Here is a 21,384-nt window from a genome sequence, read left to right on the forward strand (position 1 = left end):
TTTGAGAGGTGATTAAATCATGAGGGTGGAACCCTCCTTAATGAGATTAGTGCCCTCATAAATAGGCCCAAGGGAGCCTGTTCACCCCTCTACCATGTGAGGACACAGCCATAAGGTCCAATCTCTGTACCATAAAGCAGGCCCTCACCAGACCTCAAATCTACTGGCAACTTGATCTTGGAATTCCCAGCCTCTGGAACTGTGAGACATATTTGTTGTTGTTGTTGTTCGTTTGTTTTTTTGCTGTTTATAAGCTACATAATTTATGATAATTTGTTATAGCAGTCTTAACAGATTAAGACAAGGAGCATTCATCATTTGAGTTCACATCCTCAGTCCTTAGTCCAGTGCTTGGTTCATTGTATAACAGTTGCTTCATAAATATTTGTTGAATGAATAAATGGTTCGTTGAACAAAAGAATGAAGGCATGTAGCATATTAGACATAACCCAGGGCATCTACAAACATATCTAAACAGTTATATGACCTGGAACAAGTTAGACTCTTTAAGCCCCTATGTCTTCATTTTTAAATGGAAAAAAAAAATACCACTTACCTGTGATCCTTACAACATTCAAATATAATAGTATTAGTCATGTTGTATTAGTCATGATTGTCCAGAGAAACATGACTGATACATTTTATTTATTTAGTTAGTTTAAAAATTCATTTATTATTTTAAGGAATGAACACACATAAGTTTAGAAGCTTGATGAGTCCCAACTTTGATAGGGGAGGCCTGCAAGCTGGCCTCTTAGAAAAGAGCTATAGTTCAAGTCCAAAGGCAGTCTGATATACAACCAGAAAGAGCCAGTGTTGTAGATGAAGGCTGAAGGCAGTCTGCTGAAGAATTCCTTCCTGATGGAGGGAGGTCAGCCTTTGTTCTAGCCAGGCCTTCCAATGGTTGGATAAGGCCCACCCACATTATGGAGGGCAATTTACTTTACTCAGAGTTCACTAATTTACATGTAAATCTAACCCCAAAACACACACCCTCACAGAAACACGAAGAATAATGCTTGATCAAGTGTCTGGGTACTGCGGCCCAGCCAAGCTGACACATACAATTAATTATCATATATGTAGAACATTTAGTACAGCTTCTCAGACATTCGTTAGGAAGTGCTCACTAACCACACTCTCTGGTCTGGTCTTATGTCCCTAGTCATGTCTGCAGGTAAAGTGCCATGAGAATGTGTGTGCTAGGGTCAATGGCTCCTGGTGTCTTGCTGGATGGGAATAATATGGTTTTCATTCTTCCTTATTCTGAGTCTCTCTGTAAACAACACATGTAAAATTGAGTTATGTTTTCTACAAACAACATGGATAAGAAACACTTCTTGGTATGAAGTAGAAAGTGAATACAACAGAAAGAAATGTGTGTAAGGAAGAAACTTGTATAAAATCATGGATTGCCATGGCCTAACACTGGTCACTTGTAGTTCCCCAAAGTAGTTAAAGAAAACAGCTAAAGCATTTTGCCCTTTCTTTCTCAGAAAAAAATGCAAAGGTCACAATTATTTCTTTAATCTCAATCAAGAAAATTTCTGCCTGGCATTTGGCATTCAGTATCTTGAAGAGGATTCAGGTGTGTACATGCATGGGCTATCTTTCATAATATTCCCAGAAGGCTACTAAACTCCCAGAGTGAAAAACTCTCATCAGATTGAGGTAGGGGGTAAGACATTATGGCATCCACGTACCCCTGGTAAATCTCTTTTCTAGATTACTGGAACTGTTTTCTAAGTGTTGCCAACTCCAAAAGTTAAAATCCCCCACCATGACAAGAATGCAAAGAGAGTAAGTTTATATGAGTCAATAATATCACATAACTATCTAAGCAGTAATATTAAGTGAGATGTGTACTTCCTATAGTGAGACTGGCACTTTCAGGCAGGCAGACAGGCTTCCACTTTCCATTTGTCCCTGCCCATGGGCCATTGCAAGAATCCTGGCCTGTTCCCAGTAAAAGATGCCTTTTGGCAGAGTAAAATCTAATTCAGTAGGTAAAGCTGGGTAAGAAGGACAGGAAGTGAAACATTTGAGTAATTACACTGCCTTCACCCTCATTTTACTTAAACTATCATGGGTTTTATATTTGGATGGAATGCTCTACAGGACTAACCCAAAACTGCTCTATTTCAAAATCAAAATGGTTTATATGAAATTGCATTTGCAAAAGAGGCAGCAAAAGACCATGTTTAAAATGCTTTATGATATTTTATTTGATATTATTCAATCACACAGGTTTTGTGGCAAATATGCATCTCTAAAAGTGCATAATCAAACATTTATTTTTCCAGCTCTTGAATTTGTCATAGAAATAAGCCATAGATTGTTACTTTCTGATTTACTACTTATAGATTCATATTGAAGTATGCCATGAAGAGGAGATAAATGAATTTATATGACACTATTTACTGATTACGAAAATAGAGAAATACAAAAATGCTATCTAATAATAACAGAAAATATATTTCTTTTTTATTCCATTACTTTTGAAATTAAACATAAACACTGAAATAGAGAGTAGTCAAACTGATTTGGCACATTTAATATATATTACCAATATTATATTTTTCATTCTTGAATAATGAAGCACATGATTCAGCATTGCATACTTTGGGCTTTGTTCAAACATTAGTCGCTATAATCATGAAGGTGACTATTAAAACCAGTCAGGGCAGGTGTGCGCACAGCAAAAGAGTGGCTTTCACCAGGCTCTATCCTATAATCTCATTTTGTTAGGAACATAGTTTAAAGAAAAATGCCATTGAAAGAGGATGAGTTTGGACACCCATCTCACGCATGAGTAGTGAATGGTATTTAGTTAGTAAACATTCTCACCATCCTCTATCCAACACCAAAAAGAAGCAATTTCAGCAGAGATTTTACTTAATAAAGTTCTACAAACCCAATCTGAGGCTTTCTTTTCCTGTCATAGCAAATAATTTTTTGACTTTCTTCCTTTGTACTTTATGGAGCTAATAACATTTTCCTAGAAACAGCATTAAAATTAAAGGTAATTTTTAATGATAAAATGTTTCCTTGGATAGATTTTCTTGTATGCTAAAGTGTACTTTGTTTCAAAATGCTTAATTTCATTTACAATTAGAAGTCAAACATGGAGCACAGCATAGGGCAATTTGGAAATTGTCACACTAATTGCCACAAAAAAGTTAATTTTTCACATAAGACAACTGGCGGTGAACATCCAATTAACTGCCACAGTTATTTAAATACTAGCCCCAGAAAAGAATTATTCTATTTTATGACCATTAATTGAATGGTCATTGACATGAGACATTTTTTACACTTACAGATGTATTTTGAAATTACATATTTTTATTTAGAAAATATATATTTGTTTTAATTTGGAAAGAGCTGAACACAAGGATCATGATTTTAAAAGATCAGCGTATGTAGGTGACATGGAAGTTCATGGCAACTGTTTCACAAATCACCTTAACACACCGGATCCACAGATAAGGGTACGCCTCTCTTTGGTTCATAAGGTGTTGTCCTGGAAACCATTTTGATGCAGTCGACAATAGGGCAGACACTGAGACACAGAGTACAGCCTGTACAAGTGTCAGTAATGGTGGGCAGGTGGGTTTCTGGATCAAACCGTATAGCCTGCAAACAGAAGTAGAGGGTATTGATGTCACTGACCACAAAGGGCAAGAATGTCCCCATTTTAACATCAACATTTTTCTCTGCCGCAGTGGAGCTGCACTGAGACAACGACGTCCAGCTCTGTGGTGCAACTATAGCAACAGTTGAGCTGACAGAGGAGCAAAAAAAGAGCCAGAAAAGAAATCCTTTTAAATTAAAAACGCAATGTTTAAAATTCCTTAGGGGTATTTTTCTTCATTGTGTGAGGAAAATATGTCATAACATAGTCACTCTCTACTTTTCTTTGTTCTGTGCAAAGTTCGGGTCTTTCCAGTTCTACCAGGATGGGGCGTCTTCTACCTGTGGATTTTGGGGGACTTTCACACGTCCTCCTCTTCCTCTTCACACTCTTTGTTCTTGACAGCGGAAAAGTGTTACTGTCAGATTCTGAGGCAATGAATACATTTGTTTGGATTTCAAATAATGCCTGTAGTTCTTAGAAGAAAGCAGCAGAAAAAAATTAGCTTAACAGTCAGCTTTGAGTTTTGAAGATTTCCAAGCTGACTAGTCATTGTCCACCACGAAGGGGAAAAAGCACTGAATGGAGAGCCAGGAAAACTGGTGTCCAGTCCTGGCCCTGACACTGCTGAGCCCAGATTACCACAGCCAGGCCTCCAGCTCTGAAATGGCTTAGGATTTTGAGAAATTTTACAATATTCCTTCCCCCGTCTTCCTCTATCCCTCCCTCCCTTCCTCACTTCCTTCCTCTCTCTTTCTTTCTATGAAGCAATGTAGAATAAGCAATTAAAAATACCTAGTGTGAAATTCAGGATTGAGATTTTTTAAAAAAAAGATATGATGATTATTTTCCCATTAAAGAGACACATTTCAATAGTGAAAAACGACATGTAAGACCTCAGCGGAAGTTACAGAATTTCTATCTAGGACAGATTTCAGGGCAGCTATGTAAGGGTGGATCATGGTGTTGGAGGGGATTTAGGAAACTTGCCCGGCAGTCTCACTTCCAAAAAAAAAAAAAAAAACAACAAGAGTTTTACTCAGACTGTGTACTACTTTGAAGTGACTAAGTTGGGGCTGAGGAAATTATAAGGGACATTAAGTGTCTCTCCACCCCCAAGGTACCCCTTGAGGCCAGGTCTACAAATCTTACATTTTCAAGTAATTGCATTATTCTGATTTTTTTTCCTGTCTCATTCTCTAATGTTGTAATTCAATTATATATGTGTGTGTGTGTGTATATATATACAATATATATATAGTTGTTTAAAAAATTCCCTCCTCCAAATGAAGCTACATGCAACTATATTTTTTCCTCTTTTATGCACATATAAATGAAAACAATATTTTCACAGTAAATCATGATAGTTGCTTAATATTTTTTAAAAGTCTGATCTTTAAGGAAATAAACATATATTTCAATAAGAACTATAGCTATAGCAAGTCATAAGAATATTTGTCCACACAAATTGGTGTTATGTTTTGTAAAACAACATTTTAAGGTACTGTTTGGATGAGTAAAAACGATTTCTCTTTCTTATGTACTCTTTCATATAAATGGAAACTCAATGAAGTAACTGATAAAAATTAAGACTAATGCTTAGAAATACAGTTTGAAAATCTGCAAACATATAAAACTTTATGTTCAATTAAAAATTTTGGTTTTCTATTTTTATCTTCTGAGACAGAAGAATCAAAGAACTTTCTAAGTCTTTTAACATCCATAATTGTGATTTTCTTTCTTATTACTACGAAGGTTTTTACTAAAGTTGTACCAAGTCTAGAATTCCACGGTGGGAGCCATAAGTTCTAAGATTTAAGACATTAGAGAGCTGATGCTATGATAGTTATAGGACTTTCTGATTGATCTCTGATTGGTTAATTAGAAAGATGACATGAAAGTAAATGTGATATGGTTAGCACTTTCAAAACAACTGTTAAGACACCTTTTAGCTAGAAAAAAAGTGATGAATTGAGTAAAAATTTGGTGCAGAACTGGGAAACTAGGAAGAAAAATTAATAGTTTTTTAAAAATTAAAATATGTCTGTCATAAGAATATGCAAAATACCACCATGAGCAGTATGGGATCTGCCCCTCAGTTGAATAAGGTACATAAACTTCTCTTTTTTAAAATGGAGACATTTCATTATGAATTTAGAACATTCCATTGATCATTTCTTAAAAAGATCTGTTTTTACTTATAGCTTGAAAAATACAATGAAAATAATATTGTATAGTTTTTAGCAACTTTGAACAGTTTAGTAGTTTTCCAAAACTTTAAAATTGTCTTTCTCCAAAATCTTTATCGTAAGAAATTCTTTTACTTTCACAATAAGTCAGGGTTTTGAGAAGAAACTTATGTTTAAAAGCATTGTTGTGATCATTTTTTTCATCCATTTCTAAAATTCAACTAGTTAAAAGTCATAGTTGTGCCAAACTCTTTAAAAACCAGCAGGTTATAAATATATAGGAAGTAAATGAAGAAGCAAATTATAAGTCAAAGAGAAATTCACAGAATGTGTTTTCAAGAGAATAACCCACTAGAAGGAGTCAAATCCCCAATTTCTTTTCTTTTCTTGTTTTTTTCCCCTCCATGGGAGACGCTCTGCTGAGGACTGAGGAGCTGGAAAGTAGCTATGGCTCTCTTTATGAGGGAAGAATACATCTCCTTGGCTTTTCTAGCTTCACAGGAATTCCTGGGACCAACTTCTACAACTAGTTGGTGGGAACGTGCTTCTTTCTGACTGTAGTAAAAGCCTAATCAATACTGAATGGAAGAGAACTCTCTTTTGGCAAAAGGAATCATAGCCTTTCAGAGTAATGGCCATAAATGGTCGTTCTTTTCCCTTTCCTCTGTGTTAAAGCATAATGCTTTCCTAGTATTCATAATTTTGTGTGCATTTCTCTTTTCAGTTGGATTTTTCTCTCTAATGTTGTGGATGATGAAATGATATAAAAATAATTCTGTGCATTAAATGCTGGCATAGTTAGTAAAAATTACAACTTTCCTTTTAAAAAAAGACCATAGTACAAGGGTGACAGGACAGAAAGACGTACTGTTGCAGAAGAGCAATATTTGGCACCACCGGTTTAAATTTCACACTTAGCAACAGAAAATGCTTTCTGCCACAAAAACCAGAAGAAACATGTCTCATAGCATGCTAATTCCAGCAGGATTCTTACCTGGTAGCCCGAATCATTACAGGTCATGTAGCATTTACCACAGTTAATACACATTTCTTCATCGATCATAGCCACAACTTGCTCTACGTTGCTCAATTCACCAAATGTTCCAAGGTACTGCAGTGCTTTTCCTATTACATCCTAAAAATAGCCACTGAATTACTTAGCAAGCTCATTTTAAAACATTTTCATGTAATAATTAATATCACTCAGCATTTTCCTGTTTTTATACAATGTTGCATTATATTAACTTGGGAGACTTTGGATAGCATAATTCTCATAGATAAGCTTTTTACGATAATTATAGCTTAGATGTTTGTATTCTGAAAGATGGGCAATATGCATGCCTAGCTTAGAAATACGAGACCTAATTAACTGCATTCAATAGGTTTTTGACTGGATAATTGAAAACAGCATTTCTGTGGACAGAAAGAATAAATGACACCTGTTTGAGTTGCTATGGCTTACTTTTTTTCATTCTTGGACCTTGAAGGACTAAAAAGTAACGCAAAGTGACAAAGGGTAATACACTATGCTAGAAAATTAGACAGCTTATCATGAAGGGAATACGAGTGTGAATGTTATGCATTTATTTCACTGTATGTGGATTTTAGATTTTAATTTAAAAAGTGCTTTGATAGAATACTCACCTGTCATGTCTTGAAGAGTATATAACACTATTTAAAAATTCTAATTTATGTTAATTGATTAGGTTGATCCAATAGTTAAGTCAGATGCTCTTTTACTTTTAAAGAACTGGAATTTTCTTCATTCACCATTGAAGATCTTTCATGTGGTTACACATTGCTTTGTTCTTCATACTAATTGGGAGTGTGCTTAATATGTGAAGCACAGAATATGTTTCATCAACGATAAGAAACACTTTGCTTCATAAAACAAAACAAAAGAACGTAGCAATGTCAAATTAGCATGCTGTCAAGATTTTTGCTTTTGTTTTTAACTATTAACATGAGAATCTTCTTTGAATTCAAGGACCATGTTCAAGGAGGTTTGACTCTTCCTTAAAATCATCTTTCCATATTCTCTTTGGCATTGCATTTTCTGCTCTTCTTTTTATAATCTTGCTTACTCTTCTTTACTTTTTTTTTCTATTTGATCTCTAAATTACAATATACTCATTATAATGGAATTTCAAACTGAGACAAAGTTTACATTTTTATACAGTTCCTTTGTGTATCTCTCAAGTGATAAGATGCTCGAAAACTTCCAATATTGTCTTCCCTATTTTCTTCATAATGTGTTGAAGTCATAATTTCAACTACACTGCAGTCTGTTTGTAGGTGGGCACTTGATATCCAAATCAATATCTCCATTTTGAAATGCTCCCATAAACTCAAGATCTACATTTATCAGCTGCATAATGAGCATTGTCATTAGAGATTGGTACTTCAAATTCTCTACTCACTGAACTTATCATCAACAACACGAACTGGGTCTTCCTTTGTATTTCTTTAGTTTTGTGATTAGTGTTAGGATTTTTCCAATCATGGAGTCTTGGAATTTCACTACACAACTTGCTCCAGTATCTCCTATTTGTCATCAAGTCCGGGTTCTGGATGTGCAATATCTTTTGAATCCTTTCCATGTTTACTGCCATCATTAAACGTTATTAATGAATTTCTCATTATTTTTGATGCAATTGTAAGAGACTACTTGATAAGTTTCATCCTCACATTCTTCCTTTCCCATTCTACCCTGTGCAATGCCGCCACCTTAATCTAGAATGTGAGACACAGACTAAATTTCTCACTACCTTATTCAAAAATCTGTTGAATTAGGCACAGGCTTACCACACTGGCATTTAAGGCTTTCTGCAAACATGTCTTTTTCTGTATTATTTCTCAGTTTCAAACACCATGCACTTCAGCTACACTGGAGGACACACTTTTCAACTGACCCATCTGAGGTCGAACATTAGGTTAAGTCCCCTGTCTAAAATACCTTTCATTCCTAACTCCACTTTGCAAAATCCTAAGCATCCTCAAAGACATCTCAAATGCCACTACTTCATGAAGATTTCCTTAATCCTTCCTTCTTCTTTCCTAACCAAATGTGAGGATGTGATCTTTCTTCCTCTTTCTCTCTCTTCTTTCTCACCTTTTCCCCCTTTCCTCCCTTCCTTGCCCTCTCTCCTCCACATCCTCTTTCTTAAAAATTTTTTTTGATGGCCTATGGTATTATATCTATTATGTGGAACTAATGACAGCAGATAACTTTTGAGTCCTTAATATATTTCAGGCCAGTGCCATATTTTTTACACATTTTCTCACTTAAACCTCATGCATTTAATAGTTGATGATGTGACTGAGATTTAAAGTATATAATTAAGTAAATGATGAAGCAGGGATTCAGAACCAGTGTTGCCTGACTTTAAATACCATGATCATCAGCACTCTGCTATGCTGACTCATTTGTTAGTCTCTATTTAGCAAATTCTAGTGCATATTATTGATATTTTCTACATTTAGCTTCCTATGTTGTGGTCTCTTAGTAGGGTTTTATTCATCTTTGTATCTCATGTGGTGTATCGTGTTTCTGGAGATCACTGAAACACAATGGGTACTCAAATATTTGTAAAATAAATACAAATTTTATGTATCTATACATTGAACATATAATATGGTAGTAGGCACATAGTGGGATGAAGTAATAGCTACTTTACTGAACATTTTTATTGATATGAGTATTTTAAATACAAAATAATCATAGTCAAAGTATCTGGATATGTGTAATATTTCCCCGTACTATTTAAAAATAATAAATTCAAGAGGTCACTGACTGGCTGTAAAAGGCCATTTATATGTGATCGAAAATAATTTTTTAAATCTAGTAAATAAATCAACCTAAAGAATTCTTTCACTGAATCAGATCATGATGACTAAAATCATCAATAAATATTCAAAAGACGATTGTACAAGAAACTCCCTAGGCAGTCAACAAGTGTATAAGCCTTCTTCAAAAGAAACACTGTATACACTTTAGAAATTTTATGTGGAGCAAGCCCACATTCTGTGTACATTAAATATGCCTTTTCCTCTATATCGGAGATATGCTTTTGTCATTTATTAAAACATCATTGTTTAATGTCAAACCATTAAAGCCTCTAGAAGTTATTAGCACATGGTGTTAACAATTCATCCCTTATTAATTGCAATTTTTTAAGAAAATTATATTTATTTCTTCATCTGGAAGAGCACAAAATAGTGACAACTATTTTAAATCATTTTGGGAAAGAGTAGCAAAAAAAAATTATTCCATGTGGCTAAGAATGTGGACATTTGTTTTAATCCCAAAGCCTCCAGGTAGTACTACCAGCTTATGAATACCCTTGAGTAGACATCTTGGAATCTGGAGTTGGCTGAAACATGCATAAAATCAGTAAATCACATATGGCTAGTCTCCAGTCCCTCCTGGACACACATTTGTGGAGATCAGGGAACCCATATTTATCATTCCAATTCATGATTACATCCATTTGGATGTACAAAGGTTCAGCAGTATGTTGTAGCCATCCTGGATTAGTGGAAATGTTTATATGTAGATATGTATGTGGAGAAAGCAATGTTAAATCTTTTAAATTATAGATGATAACATTTAATTTTAATGTAGGTGTTCAAGGAACTGACGTTGCAAAGTACTACGGAATTCCAAGATCACATTATTATCAATTTATTACTTGTTTGAAATAATTAAAAGTTGTTGTTTTGTTTTTTTTGAGACAGAGTCTCGCTCTGTTGCCCAGACTGGAGTGCAGTGGTGTGATCTCGGCTCACTGCAAGCTCCACCTCCTGAGTTCAAGCGATTCTCCTCCCTCAGCCTCCCAAGTAGCTGGGGCTACAGGTGCAGGTCCGGCTAATTTTTATTTTTAGTAGAGCCGGGTTTCACCATATTGGCCAGGCTGGTCTCAAACTCCTGACCTTGTGTCCACCCGCCTTGGCCTCCCAAAGTGCTGGGATTACAGGCATGAGCCACAGACAGCACCCAGCCAAGTTTTCTTTTCTTTTTTTTTTTTTAATAGACTAGTCAATGTTTCTGTTTGATATAAAATTTAAGGCCAAAGAGTGAGGAAGTAGGCAGCCCTGATTCCATCCCTGATGTTTCATTCTGAATTTATTATGACTAATATTAATTTATTAGTTTTGGCCTATTTTTAAGAGCTGATGGAATTATTTTCAAATTGTGATTATCTGGCATGTCAGCTGTTCTTTCTAGCTTCAAGTCTTCATATTTGATTAGCATGTATCATATTACTTTCTATTGCACGCCTATGGCTCTCGCCCTATCTTAAAGTAAAAAAAAGTCATAAGATGAACCACCATTGTAAGTCACACTATCATAAAGTAAAAAAAAAAAAAATAAAAAAAATAGTAAGATGAACCATTGTAAGTTCATAAGATGAACCATTGTAAAGTCAAAAAAAATAAAAAGAAAAAGAAAAACCATTGTAAGTCAGGACCATCTGCACTTTGCACAATTTCTGCAAATAAGTGTCCTTCGAAAATCAGGATCCAGGACAGCATGCTGTGGGCAGTCATTATGACTTCTAAATATTGAAAACATTCAATATTTACATTATTTGGATGTAGCTATTTAATCATTTAACTATTTCCTTATCTGTACCATTACCAATGTCATATCTTTTTATGGTATATTCACTTCTTGCCTAATAAATCTTTCAAAATAGAAAAATGAGATAATTTAGTTTGCTCTTACTGAATTTATGCTGATTTTTAACTTCTTCCTTTACTAATGATCCCAAATCAAAAGCTGAATGACCTTTGTAGGATTCCTTTGCGGTTAAATCTCAATCTTTCTGGTTTGTTTCCATCTTCTCCCTACTACCCCTACCATATCCACCTTTTTCTTTGGTAAAGAACCTGGAGCAACATTTATTTTTCATCAGTGTAGTATAGTGATCTCTTACGAAAGCAATTAAAATATAGCAGGCACTTTATTCTGGATATTCTACATATGCCCTCTGAGCAGAAGGCAGAGACAGGTACTGTACAGTAAGAAAAAGACATCTTGAGTTTAAATTTGGTAGAACTCTAATAACTAAGGACTCAGCTTGAATATGCTAAGAACAGAGGGCAGAGACAAAGTATGATCCAGAAAATGAAGTAGTAGATTGGCCAGCAAGGGTGAGAGAAGCAAGTAAATCAAGAGATGGAATAGAAGCAAGTGAGACTCCTGGAACTAAAGTAGTGAGAGAGGGTTGGGTGAGAGGGAGATTATTCATGAGAGAGTCAGATGGGTAAGGATTGGCTGGGAGCAAAGTTGGTTCAGTACATATCTGTGGCCCTGATCACTGTATTTTTTCTATCTGGGATGAGCTCAGGCTTTAAAGTAGTAATGTCTTGCAAGACACTTTGGATTTAAATTCATTTAATGAAGGTAAGTGTGTTTTTACAATATCCTTAGGTATCTTAGGTTTTAACTCTCAAATATATTTACTCTTTTCAGTTCTGATAACATTGTTTACGGGATTCTAGAAAGATAATAGGAGTGAAACAGTTCTCTCTAATTATAATTTAACAGTGTACCACCTGCTCTAACTAGTATTAATAGACAAAATATATCTCTGTTTTTCCTAATATTTTCTCCAAACTCAGATCATTTGAGGCTTTAGCACTTCTGACCCATCTTTAAATTCTGATGCCACCCTTTTATTTTCATCATTGGTAATGTGATCTGTCTTTTCTCATATGAGCACCAAACACTGAGTTATCTAAATGCATAACCTTTTTTTCACTTCTTAGAAAACGTAGTGATCATGTCATCAAATCTGTACTTGTCAGCTTCTCATTTTTCCTGATCCATCTTCAGGTTACAGTTGCTGACTATAAGATAATATCTATTGTTTTCTCTGAACTTCCTGAAATTAGGTTTACTAAAGGTGGGATACTTGCATTTCTAAGCTCAGACTTCCTTTCATTGGCCTCATAAACTCTAAGTTAACGTGGAATGGTTACTTTCCTTGAAGATTACTTTAGCTGCCATTTTCCTCAAACAGACATTTTCAGCCAGAAATAAGCCAAAGCAGCAAGTCCCCTCATTGCTTCTCCCTCTTTTGTGAGATTAAATTTCCAACAAGGCAATTCAATAATTTTTCCGATGTTTTGCCTTTAGTGGAGTGGGATTTCCATCTGAAGTTTGCAAAGGCTTTCATCGCTCCTCTGTCTTGCCTGTCCCTATTAACCATCTGGTTACAAGGGCTCTGATGCAGTCCCAGGGTAACATTTCTGTTTTTCTTTCATTTCACTCTCCTGCAGCTGCTTCCTCCATACTCCACCCTCAGGTTTGTGAATTTCCATGCGTGTGTATACTTTTTTGATAGATACTGCTTCTCCCCCAACCCTTCCATCAGACCTATTTATTCCAAACAAGATACACCTTTCCATGCCATAATCTGGTCAGGAATCACATTTCTACAAATCCCCATAAGACTTAAGGGATTATTTTACCAAATTCTCTTCAGTTTTTAAAGTTCAGTTTGATAATTTTCATCTGCTATTTGTTGGTACAGGGGACAATTGAGAATATTAACGTTGTTCCCTGCCCATTTCTCTGGTACCTTTTGAAAATTGCTGGGCAAGTCCTCCACTATTTTTCTTTCTGTTCCCTCCTGTTTATGCTCCATAGTATCTAATACGGTCTTACAGTTTTATCTGAGTACTCTTCTCCTTCCTTTCACAATTCAATTGAAATAATAAAGCACTCGATCAGGCTGACTGGTGTCCTGCCAACACTGTCTTGCCAGTCTTATGAGATGCAGTCCATCTCTTACTAGAAGCAGCAGGAAGAAGACATGAAAACATCACTAGTGCCCCTAAACCATTCATTTTCCTACCCAGAAATTCAAAGATGTTAGAGATACATTCCTGGCTTCATAAAGAGAATGAGAATTCATTCTCATATATATCAACAGAAGTGGAAAGCATTCGGGGACTTTATAAGTCTTGGCAGACTCTCAAGTCTCTGTTATATGCTGCCTGGGAATAAAGCATGTTTCTCATTTAACTGGGCCAAACGTGCACACTGTCACTTCAGTTCTCTCGGTGAGGAATCGAAACTGCCTCCTGTAGGAGGCATTGTGTGTTTTCTTTTCTCTAGCACAGGTGAACCTGTAGAATATGTCAGGAGCTTCTTCAGAAGGTCCTTCTTCATCTTTTAGAAGGAAATCTTTATACTCATTGCAGGAGGCCAGGTTTCTTTTTCTTCTTTTATCTCATTCTTCCCTATCAGCCTTCCAGTACTTTTAATACCCTCTTCTTCCTCAGAATCTTTTTCTTTCTGCTTCCTTTATGGAATTGGTAGCTTCATAATATGGCAATATGCATGGTAAATGCTATGCTATCATGAATTGGAAATGAAGATATGGTGTTGATAAAAAGGAAATCATGCAGATGCCAGGCTGTCCCCGGGGTCCCAGATCATTCCCAGGGGTAGGACAGAGGGCCTCTGAGGCCATTTTTTTTTTCCTTTTTCCTTTCAAGGGGCTAGGAGAATCAGGATGTACATTGTCTAGCAAAGATTTCTGGTTCTCAAGGACCCTCTAGTCCCTGGATAACACTGGGCATAACCACGCTTGATGTTCAGATGAAATTCATAGCAGTTTAATCAGTTGACTCCATTGCTTTTTATATTATGTTATTAATACTGATTTATAAAACCCAGGTATTTTCCTCATTACTGCTTCTCAGTTCTGTGCTTTCTATGAATTCCAATTGAACAAAAGAATGAGTTTACTATTTTGATGTCACTATCTGCTTGATCCAAGGATTGTGTATTGGATTTAAGGTCCCATGGCTGTCAGTTATTACAAGTATGTTTGAATACTGTGCTTTGCAAACATACTGATTTGCTTGAAATGCCACCTTCCTTTTCTTTTTTATTTCTATTTTTCATGAGAGACAGCAGAGGACAGTGCTTAAGGGCCACGTTTTAGAGCTACCCTTTTGAATCAAATCTTGGCTTTGATATCTTCCTAGCTGTGTGACCTTAGGAAAGTTATTTAACCTCTCTGTTTATCAACTGCTTACTCCATAATAGCAGAGGGTTATTGTGAGGATTAAATGAGCTAATTCGCAAGCACGTAGCAATGCTTGAAACCTCATAAGTACTCAATAAATATTAGCTTTTATTATTAATTCTCTGCTTAATTAACACTAATTTATTAAACTCCACTTTAAATATCACCATCTCTGTGAAGCTTTCCACAATTACCCGAGGCAGAACTAATCCTTCACTCCTCTGTTTTCCCAGAGCATTTTGTACATATTTGATTGAACTGTAAATAATTTTTAACATGTGTCTTTCTCCCTTGCTAGACTATGAGCTCCATAAGGATAGACGTCTTTCTTTTTAAAATTCACGTTGTATTCCTAGTTTCTAGCACAATTTCTGGATTGCAGCAAGTGCATAATAAATATATGTTAGCACTACATCTCCATCGAAATTGCAAACATCCCTGAGCCTTGGACCATGCAGTGTCTGTTTTTTGAATCTCCTGCAGTCCTTAGCACATTGCTGGTCACATAGCAAATACTAAACACATACTTGCAATGGACTGATATTGAAACTGCCTACCTCTGAAGAAACAGAACGTTAAGTCAGAGCAGGCATTTGAAAAGAAAAAAGAACAAAAGATGAGATCTACTGAGAATAGCTTGCTTAGAAATATTATTGTTGCATTCCTAACCAGGGAAGATGGGGTAGATTAGAAACTTGAATGCACGACTGAAAACCTTGTTCAGACAAGAGGGGCTTAGCTAACTTTGTGGGACACTGGGGTTCTTTCTACAGCAGATGGGGAATAATGTACTGCAGAAGCTGAGAGGATAAACAAAGCAGTGTCATGGAGTTTAAACTATCGAACAGAGGAATCTATAAAGAGGCCAGCAGAGAGGAGGGAAGAAACAAGCTAAAATAAACAGATGGGTGGACAGAGAAAATATAAAGCATGAAAACAGATAACCCAGGTCCTCCAGGAAAAAGGGAAGTAGGAAAAATGGTATGTCAAGAAAGAAGAAACACTCTAGGGGAAACACTGAAGTAATTGTGTAGCAGCAATTACATGGCGTGCCTGGGTGTGTGCTAAAAAACACCAACAACAACCACAATAAAAGGACAAGAAGCAATGTCTGATGCATGTGCAGACAGAAAACGACTCTTAAAGGGAATGTGGCCGTTAATATCAACGTGAACTGAAAAACCACACAGCCACATCATCCAGATGGGGTCTGAAATAATGGGCAAAAGGGCAAGGACTTGTATAAAAATGACAATAACTGTGGCTCCTAGCATTTGAATAGAGCTGTGCTGTGTATAATACTTTCACACACATATTTTCATTTAAAACAATGGAGTTGAGGCCTTCTGACATTATCCAGTATATATTTTCCCTCCTGTCAGTCCCTTGCCTGGATTGTTACAATAGCTTCTAACTGGTCTGCTTGTTTCTGCCCTTGTCCCTCTAGCATACTGTATCAACACTGCAGCCAGAAAGATCCTTTGCAAAAATAAGCCAGATCATATCAGTCTTCCTTTCTAAAAGCCTTACTGGTTTCCTGCCAAGGACTTTGCTATTTCAGGGTCTTTGCACTTTCTGTTCATTCTGAATGGAATGTTTTCCCCCCGGATACCCACATCATTCATTCCCTCACTTTTTTAGGTGTTTGTCCATATGCCATTAAATAGGCAGGTGTTCCCTGGCCAGTCTCTCTAGTAATTTGTATTCTCCTAAGCTTGTTCTATTTTCTCCATTACACTTGTCACCATCTGACATATTATGTATTCATTTGTTTATTTGTCATTGTCTGTTCCTCCCTCCTAAATTGTGAGCTGCATGAGAGCTGGGATTTTCACTACTGGATTGTGCCAGTGACTGTTACAGTACTGGAACATAGTGGTTGCACATTAAAGATTATTGGATAAATAAAGAAACATACATGGATGAATTTGACAACTGTTGCCAACTAGAGGTGGAATTTCATTGATTGCATATGTGAGACAAAATGAAACAACACAAAGTATTGGTAAAACAATCGGTGCTTTCTGATCTTGTGGACCACTTTCCTATTCTTAAGACTTCCTTTTTGGATTTCTTCCACACTATCATTTTATTTTGGTTATCCTTCTCTTTCTTTGATCACTTCTTCAGATTTGTTCCTCCAGAACTCCCTACTCCTTCACAGAGTATTAGGTTAAGTAAGAAATAAGAAAATACATGTGTAGTTTCTATCTTGGGTCTGGAACACAGTGGGCGTTGGAAATGTCAGTTCTTTCTCCTTTATATCCTCCAGCATAGGCCCATCATTCCTTTGAGTTTATCAATTTCAATACACTCAAATCTAAGTTTTTCATGCTACACCCCAAAACCCCCTCAACCTAAAACACTAACATCAAACCCTAACTCATTATCTTTTATTTTTCTTATCTCAGCGGAACTATAAAAAAGCTGGACATCTTAGTCCTCTTATTATCAGCTGTTTACTATACCTATGCCTAATATAATGAGAATCGCTGACTCTTGGAGGAAGAATTAACAAGACTTTATTAATTTCATCTCTGTTTCCATTACCATGGCCAATTACCAAATCCAGGACCCCATTATGGCATATCTGAAATACTCTCAGTTCCCCATTTCCTTCTAATCTCTACCTAGTCTGTAGGGCTCCTTAAATGTCACTTCGTCAAGGAGGCTTTCATTGGCCCCTTCAATCTAAATTAGGTCTCACTATGAAAACAGATTCTATATATCTTACATCTTCTCTATGTAGCTCATATCAAAAAATAATTTTATCTTGTTAGTGTGATTCTTTAATATCTGTCTCTCTATATTCTGTATGTTTTATGAGGACAGAAGCTGTGTATGTTTTATTTATTGCCCTGCAGATGCTCAATTCCTGGTGCATTGCTTATCTCATGGCAGGTATGCAATAAAGATTTCCTAAAAAATACATAGGCTTCTTCAAAACTTCCGACTTTGTTGGCCTCCAGAGCTTTATGTATTGCTATTTTCATTCTTCAGTTCATTTTATTGGACAAAATGGAAATGAATAGTCATCTTAACGTGGATTTCTTTCAACCTATTCATTTCAAATATTATAGCTAATAGTAACATTTATTTAGGACATATTTGGTGCAGGCACCATGCTAAAAGCACTTCACACATCATCTAATTTATAACTCTATGAGGCAGATACTTTTATTATTTCCATTTCACAGATTAGTTAGCTGAGGCAAGTTCACACAGCTATGAAATGGCAATGCCATAGTTTGAACCTAGGCAGTGTGACAGAGTGGTCCCATGCCTAATTCAGGAAATTCTTTCACCATAAATATAATCTGCAAAAATTTTACAAACTTTGCTTTGTATTTCAACGAGGGCAATAGTTTCTGAAGACATTTTTATGGTCACTTTCTTTAAATATGTCTGCTTGCTAAAATGACACTGGGAAGTCCAAATTCAGCTTTATGACACGTCTCTCCTCTTCTGCAAGATATCTTAATATATTGTTTAGACTCCTTTCCCTCTCTGCTTGCCAAAGATGTAGTTTCCTTAATCATGCCCTTTCTGGCAGCTTCAGCTATTCTCTTCCAAACATATGAAAGCATATGCAAGCCTGGATCATTCTCATATAAACAAAACAGTCTTTTCCTCTATTCCATTCCTCTTCTTATCCCTTTCTTACTGACCTTTCTCAAGTTACCGAAAGTGTATTCTGCACACTTTGTTGTTACTTTCTCAGTCTTCATTCATTCCTCAAATTATCACCTCCTGGATTCTACTTTTCATCATTCCATTGAAGTTGCTTCTTGGGACAGGAAAAGCTAAAATGTGATTGGTCTGAAGGTTATGCTAAGGAGCTTACCTTAGGACTATGGTTACGATGGGAGAATTTTAAGCAAGGGCTAAAACAAACAGACCTGCATTTTTAAAAGAGTCCTTCATAATAGTTGGAGAATGGATTAGATAAGGAGGACAAAAGAAAGCAGGACAGTTAATAGAATGTTTTAGAGTTCCAGGAAAGAATACGTAAGCAACACACTGAGGCCTCAGCAGTATGTAAAGAATGTAAGAGGAGGGAGATGTAAGAGATAAGAACAATAGTCATTGCTGACTAGCTTGTGAATAGGATGAGTAATAAGATGACATCCAGGCTGAACTGCAGCTTTTTGAGTTTGGTAAGATGGGGTTCATTGAGACAGAGGACTCAGGAGGAAGAGCAGGCTTGGAAGGAATGGGAATCAGTTTAGTTCTAAATATGATGGCTACTGGGTTCTTTGTTCAGACGATGCAAGTGGAGGTGACCCTAAGATAGAGTGACACAAGTCTGAAGCACAGAAAATATGTCTGGGATGGAGAAGAGTTGAGTCATTGTGTAGGAAAAGTTTAGATTTATCATAGAGAAAGATTCTACAAAGAGAAGGAAGCAGAGAGGTGAATACAGACACTAACATCATGTTCTTTCAATCCTCTTCTACTTTCCCCAACCTGTTCCTCAGTTTCCATCATGAGGCTACACGCTGCTCTCTGAACTCAGTGATTTTCTCAAGGCCCACCTTCCCCTACCTTTTCCATGAGGTTAATATCAGAAGGAAAAAGGAATCATATTAAACATATTTCAAAGTAAAGGATCAACGCTGCAGGACAAGAAAGAATTTTGCTTTGTAGAAGTATAAAAGGGGTATCTTAGCTTTTGGTATTAATTAAATAAGGAGTTTAGAACCCAGAATTTTGAATTTAATTAGAAGTTTCCATTTATAAATATTTAAAAATTGTTTATTATTGGACAAATAATTACTTATGGCATAAAACATTTTTCTAGAGATTGACCATCTTTATTGGAACCTTATCTAATTCATTTTTGATTTGCCCTTGAAAAGTTTTAGAACATTTTGAGAGGCTGACAATTTGAATATAAAGTAAATGATGAAATTTATGGTACATTTTTATCACTGAATCATAATTTGAGAGATGAAAGGGATCCCTTTAAAATGCAGATATTGAGGTCTTGGAACAACTGTCTATTTGGAAAAAAAATAAAGTTATAACTGTACCTGATACTTTAGAGCAAAACAATTTTAGAGAAATTCAAGTAAAATACAAACATTAAAATCCTAAAACAACTAGATGGGGTAAACATTGATATAATCTTATCAAGGTAGAAAAGGCTAACCTAAGCAAATAAAGAAAGGGCAAAAATCACAAAATCAGCCTTTGCTAGAGATGATTACACAAATTAAAACTTCTGTATGTGTGTGTATATGTGTATATATATGTGTGTGCATATGTGTATATATATATACACACACATATACACAGTTTTATAATAGAATATAAATATAAATATATATACACAAAGTTTTATATTTATAATACAGTTATTTGTTATAACAAATTTAATATCTAATTTTCCAAAGAGATATCTGCATTTATAAAAACTGAAAATGCTCCCTTCCCCCAAAACCTCACCACTATCAGTCACTATTTGGTTTTTTGACAGGGCACAGCATCTACCTAGAAATGACAACAGGTGGAATGAGTGTGGACATTCTGGGGAGAAGGCCAAGGTAGTGGAAAATCCACCAGACATTGAGAAAATCTACCACAGCTGCCCATTAAGATGTTGACACTGATAAGGTCTAAGATGCTGGTAAGATGGTATCTACAATGTCTTGAGGCTTGTGTAACATGTAACACCAAGGACATTCCACTCTGGATAACCTCTAAAGTAAGGAACCTTAGGGGAGGAACATAAGCTTGCACTATTTTTAATAAGATGCCTTATCTCTCTTTGATACTTCTGAAATCTTTATCTACATCCAAGACTTCACATTTCTTTGGTTTATTTAATTCTGAGTTTGATTTTTTTTGATTAATGATCTACAAGCTTTCATTCAACCACAGTAGATTTTTTGTTTGTTCTGTTTTGTTTTTTGTCTAGGTTATCAGTATTTAAAATATAATCCCTGAAAGATTTGAGGGCTAGAAAAGGTCAAAATGCTTTCATAATCATCTTGCACTTCTTTTATTTCAAATATAAATAATATCTTCCTTCAGAAATTTTTACACCTAAGGAAAAGATGCCTAGAGATGGAGATCGTACATTTAATTCAAATTGATTAAGAAGAGAAAGCTGGGAAAATTCCTACTGAGAGGTGAAGTCAACTGGACTTCCTGGGTTGAGTGGGGACTTGGAGAACTTTTCTTACAATAGGATTGTAAAATGCACCAATCAGCACTCTGTAGCTAGGATTGTAAAATGCACCAATCAGCACTCTGTAAAAATGTACCAATCAGGGCTATGTAAAATGCACCAATCTGTGCTCTGTAAAACGCACCAATCAGCAGGATCCTAAAAGTAGCCAATCGCAGGGAGGATTGAAAAAACAGCACTCTGATAGGACAAAAACAGAACACGGGAGGGGACAATAAGGGAATAAAAGCTGGCCACTCCAGCCAGCTGTGGCAACCTGCTGGGGTCCCCTTCCATGCTGTGGAAGCTTTGTTCTTTTGCTCTTCAGAATAAATCTTGCTG

The 21,384-nt window shown here is 35.9% G+C and overlaps 1 protein-coding gene across 4 annotated transcripts in view; it reads right to left on the minus strand.

The window, feature by feature from the left end:
• Positions 1-2,200: 2,200 nt before the first annotated feature.
• Positions 2,201-21,384, minus strand: part of DPYD (dihydropyrimidine dehydrogenase) — an 869,249-nt gene continuing 850,065 nt past the window's right edge. For all 4 annotated transcript variants that reach the window (XM_031654381.1, XM_031654339.1, XM_031654360.1 and 1 more), the window contains 2 exons: positions 6,818-6,958; positions 2,201-3,636 (listed from right to left, as the gene is read on the minus strand). In XM_031654381.1, the coding sequence (XP_031510241.1) occupies positions 3,466-3,636; positions 6,818-6,958 (312 nt within the window). In that variant the 3' untranslated portion in view covers positions 2,201-3,465. The remainder of the gene's footprint in view (positions 3,637-6,817; positions 6,959-21,384) is intronic.

The sequence above is a fragment of the Papio anubis genome, chromosome 1, assembly GCF_008728515.1.
Source record: "Papio anubis isolate 15944 chromosome 1, Panubis1.0, whole genome shotgun sequence".
NCBI lineage: Eukaryota > Metazoa > Chordata > Mammalia > Primates > Cercopithecidae > Papio > Papio anubis.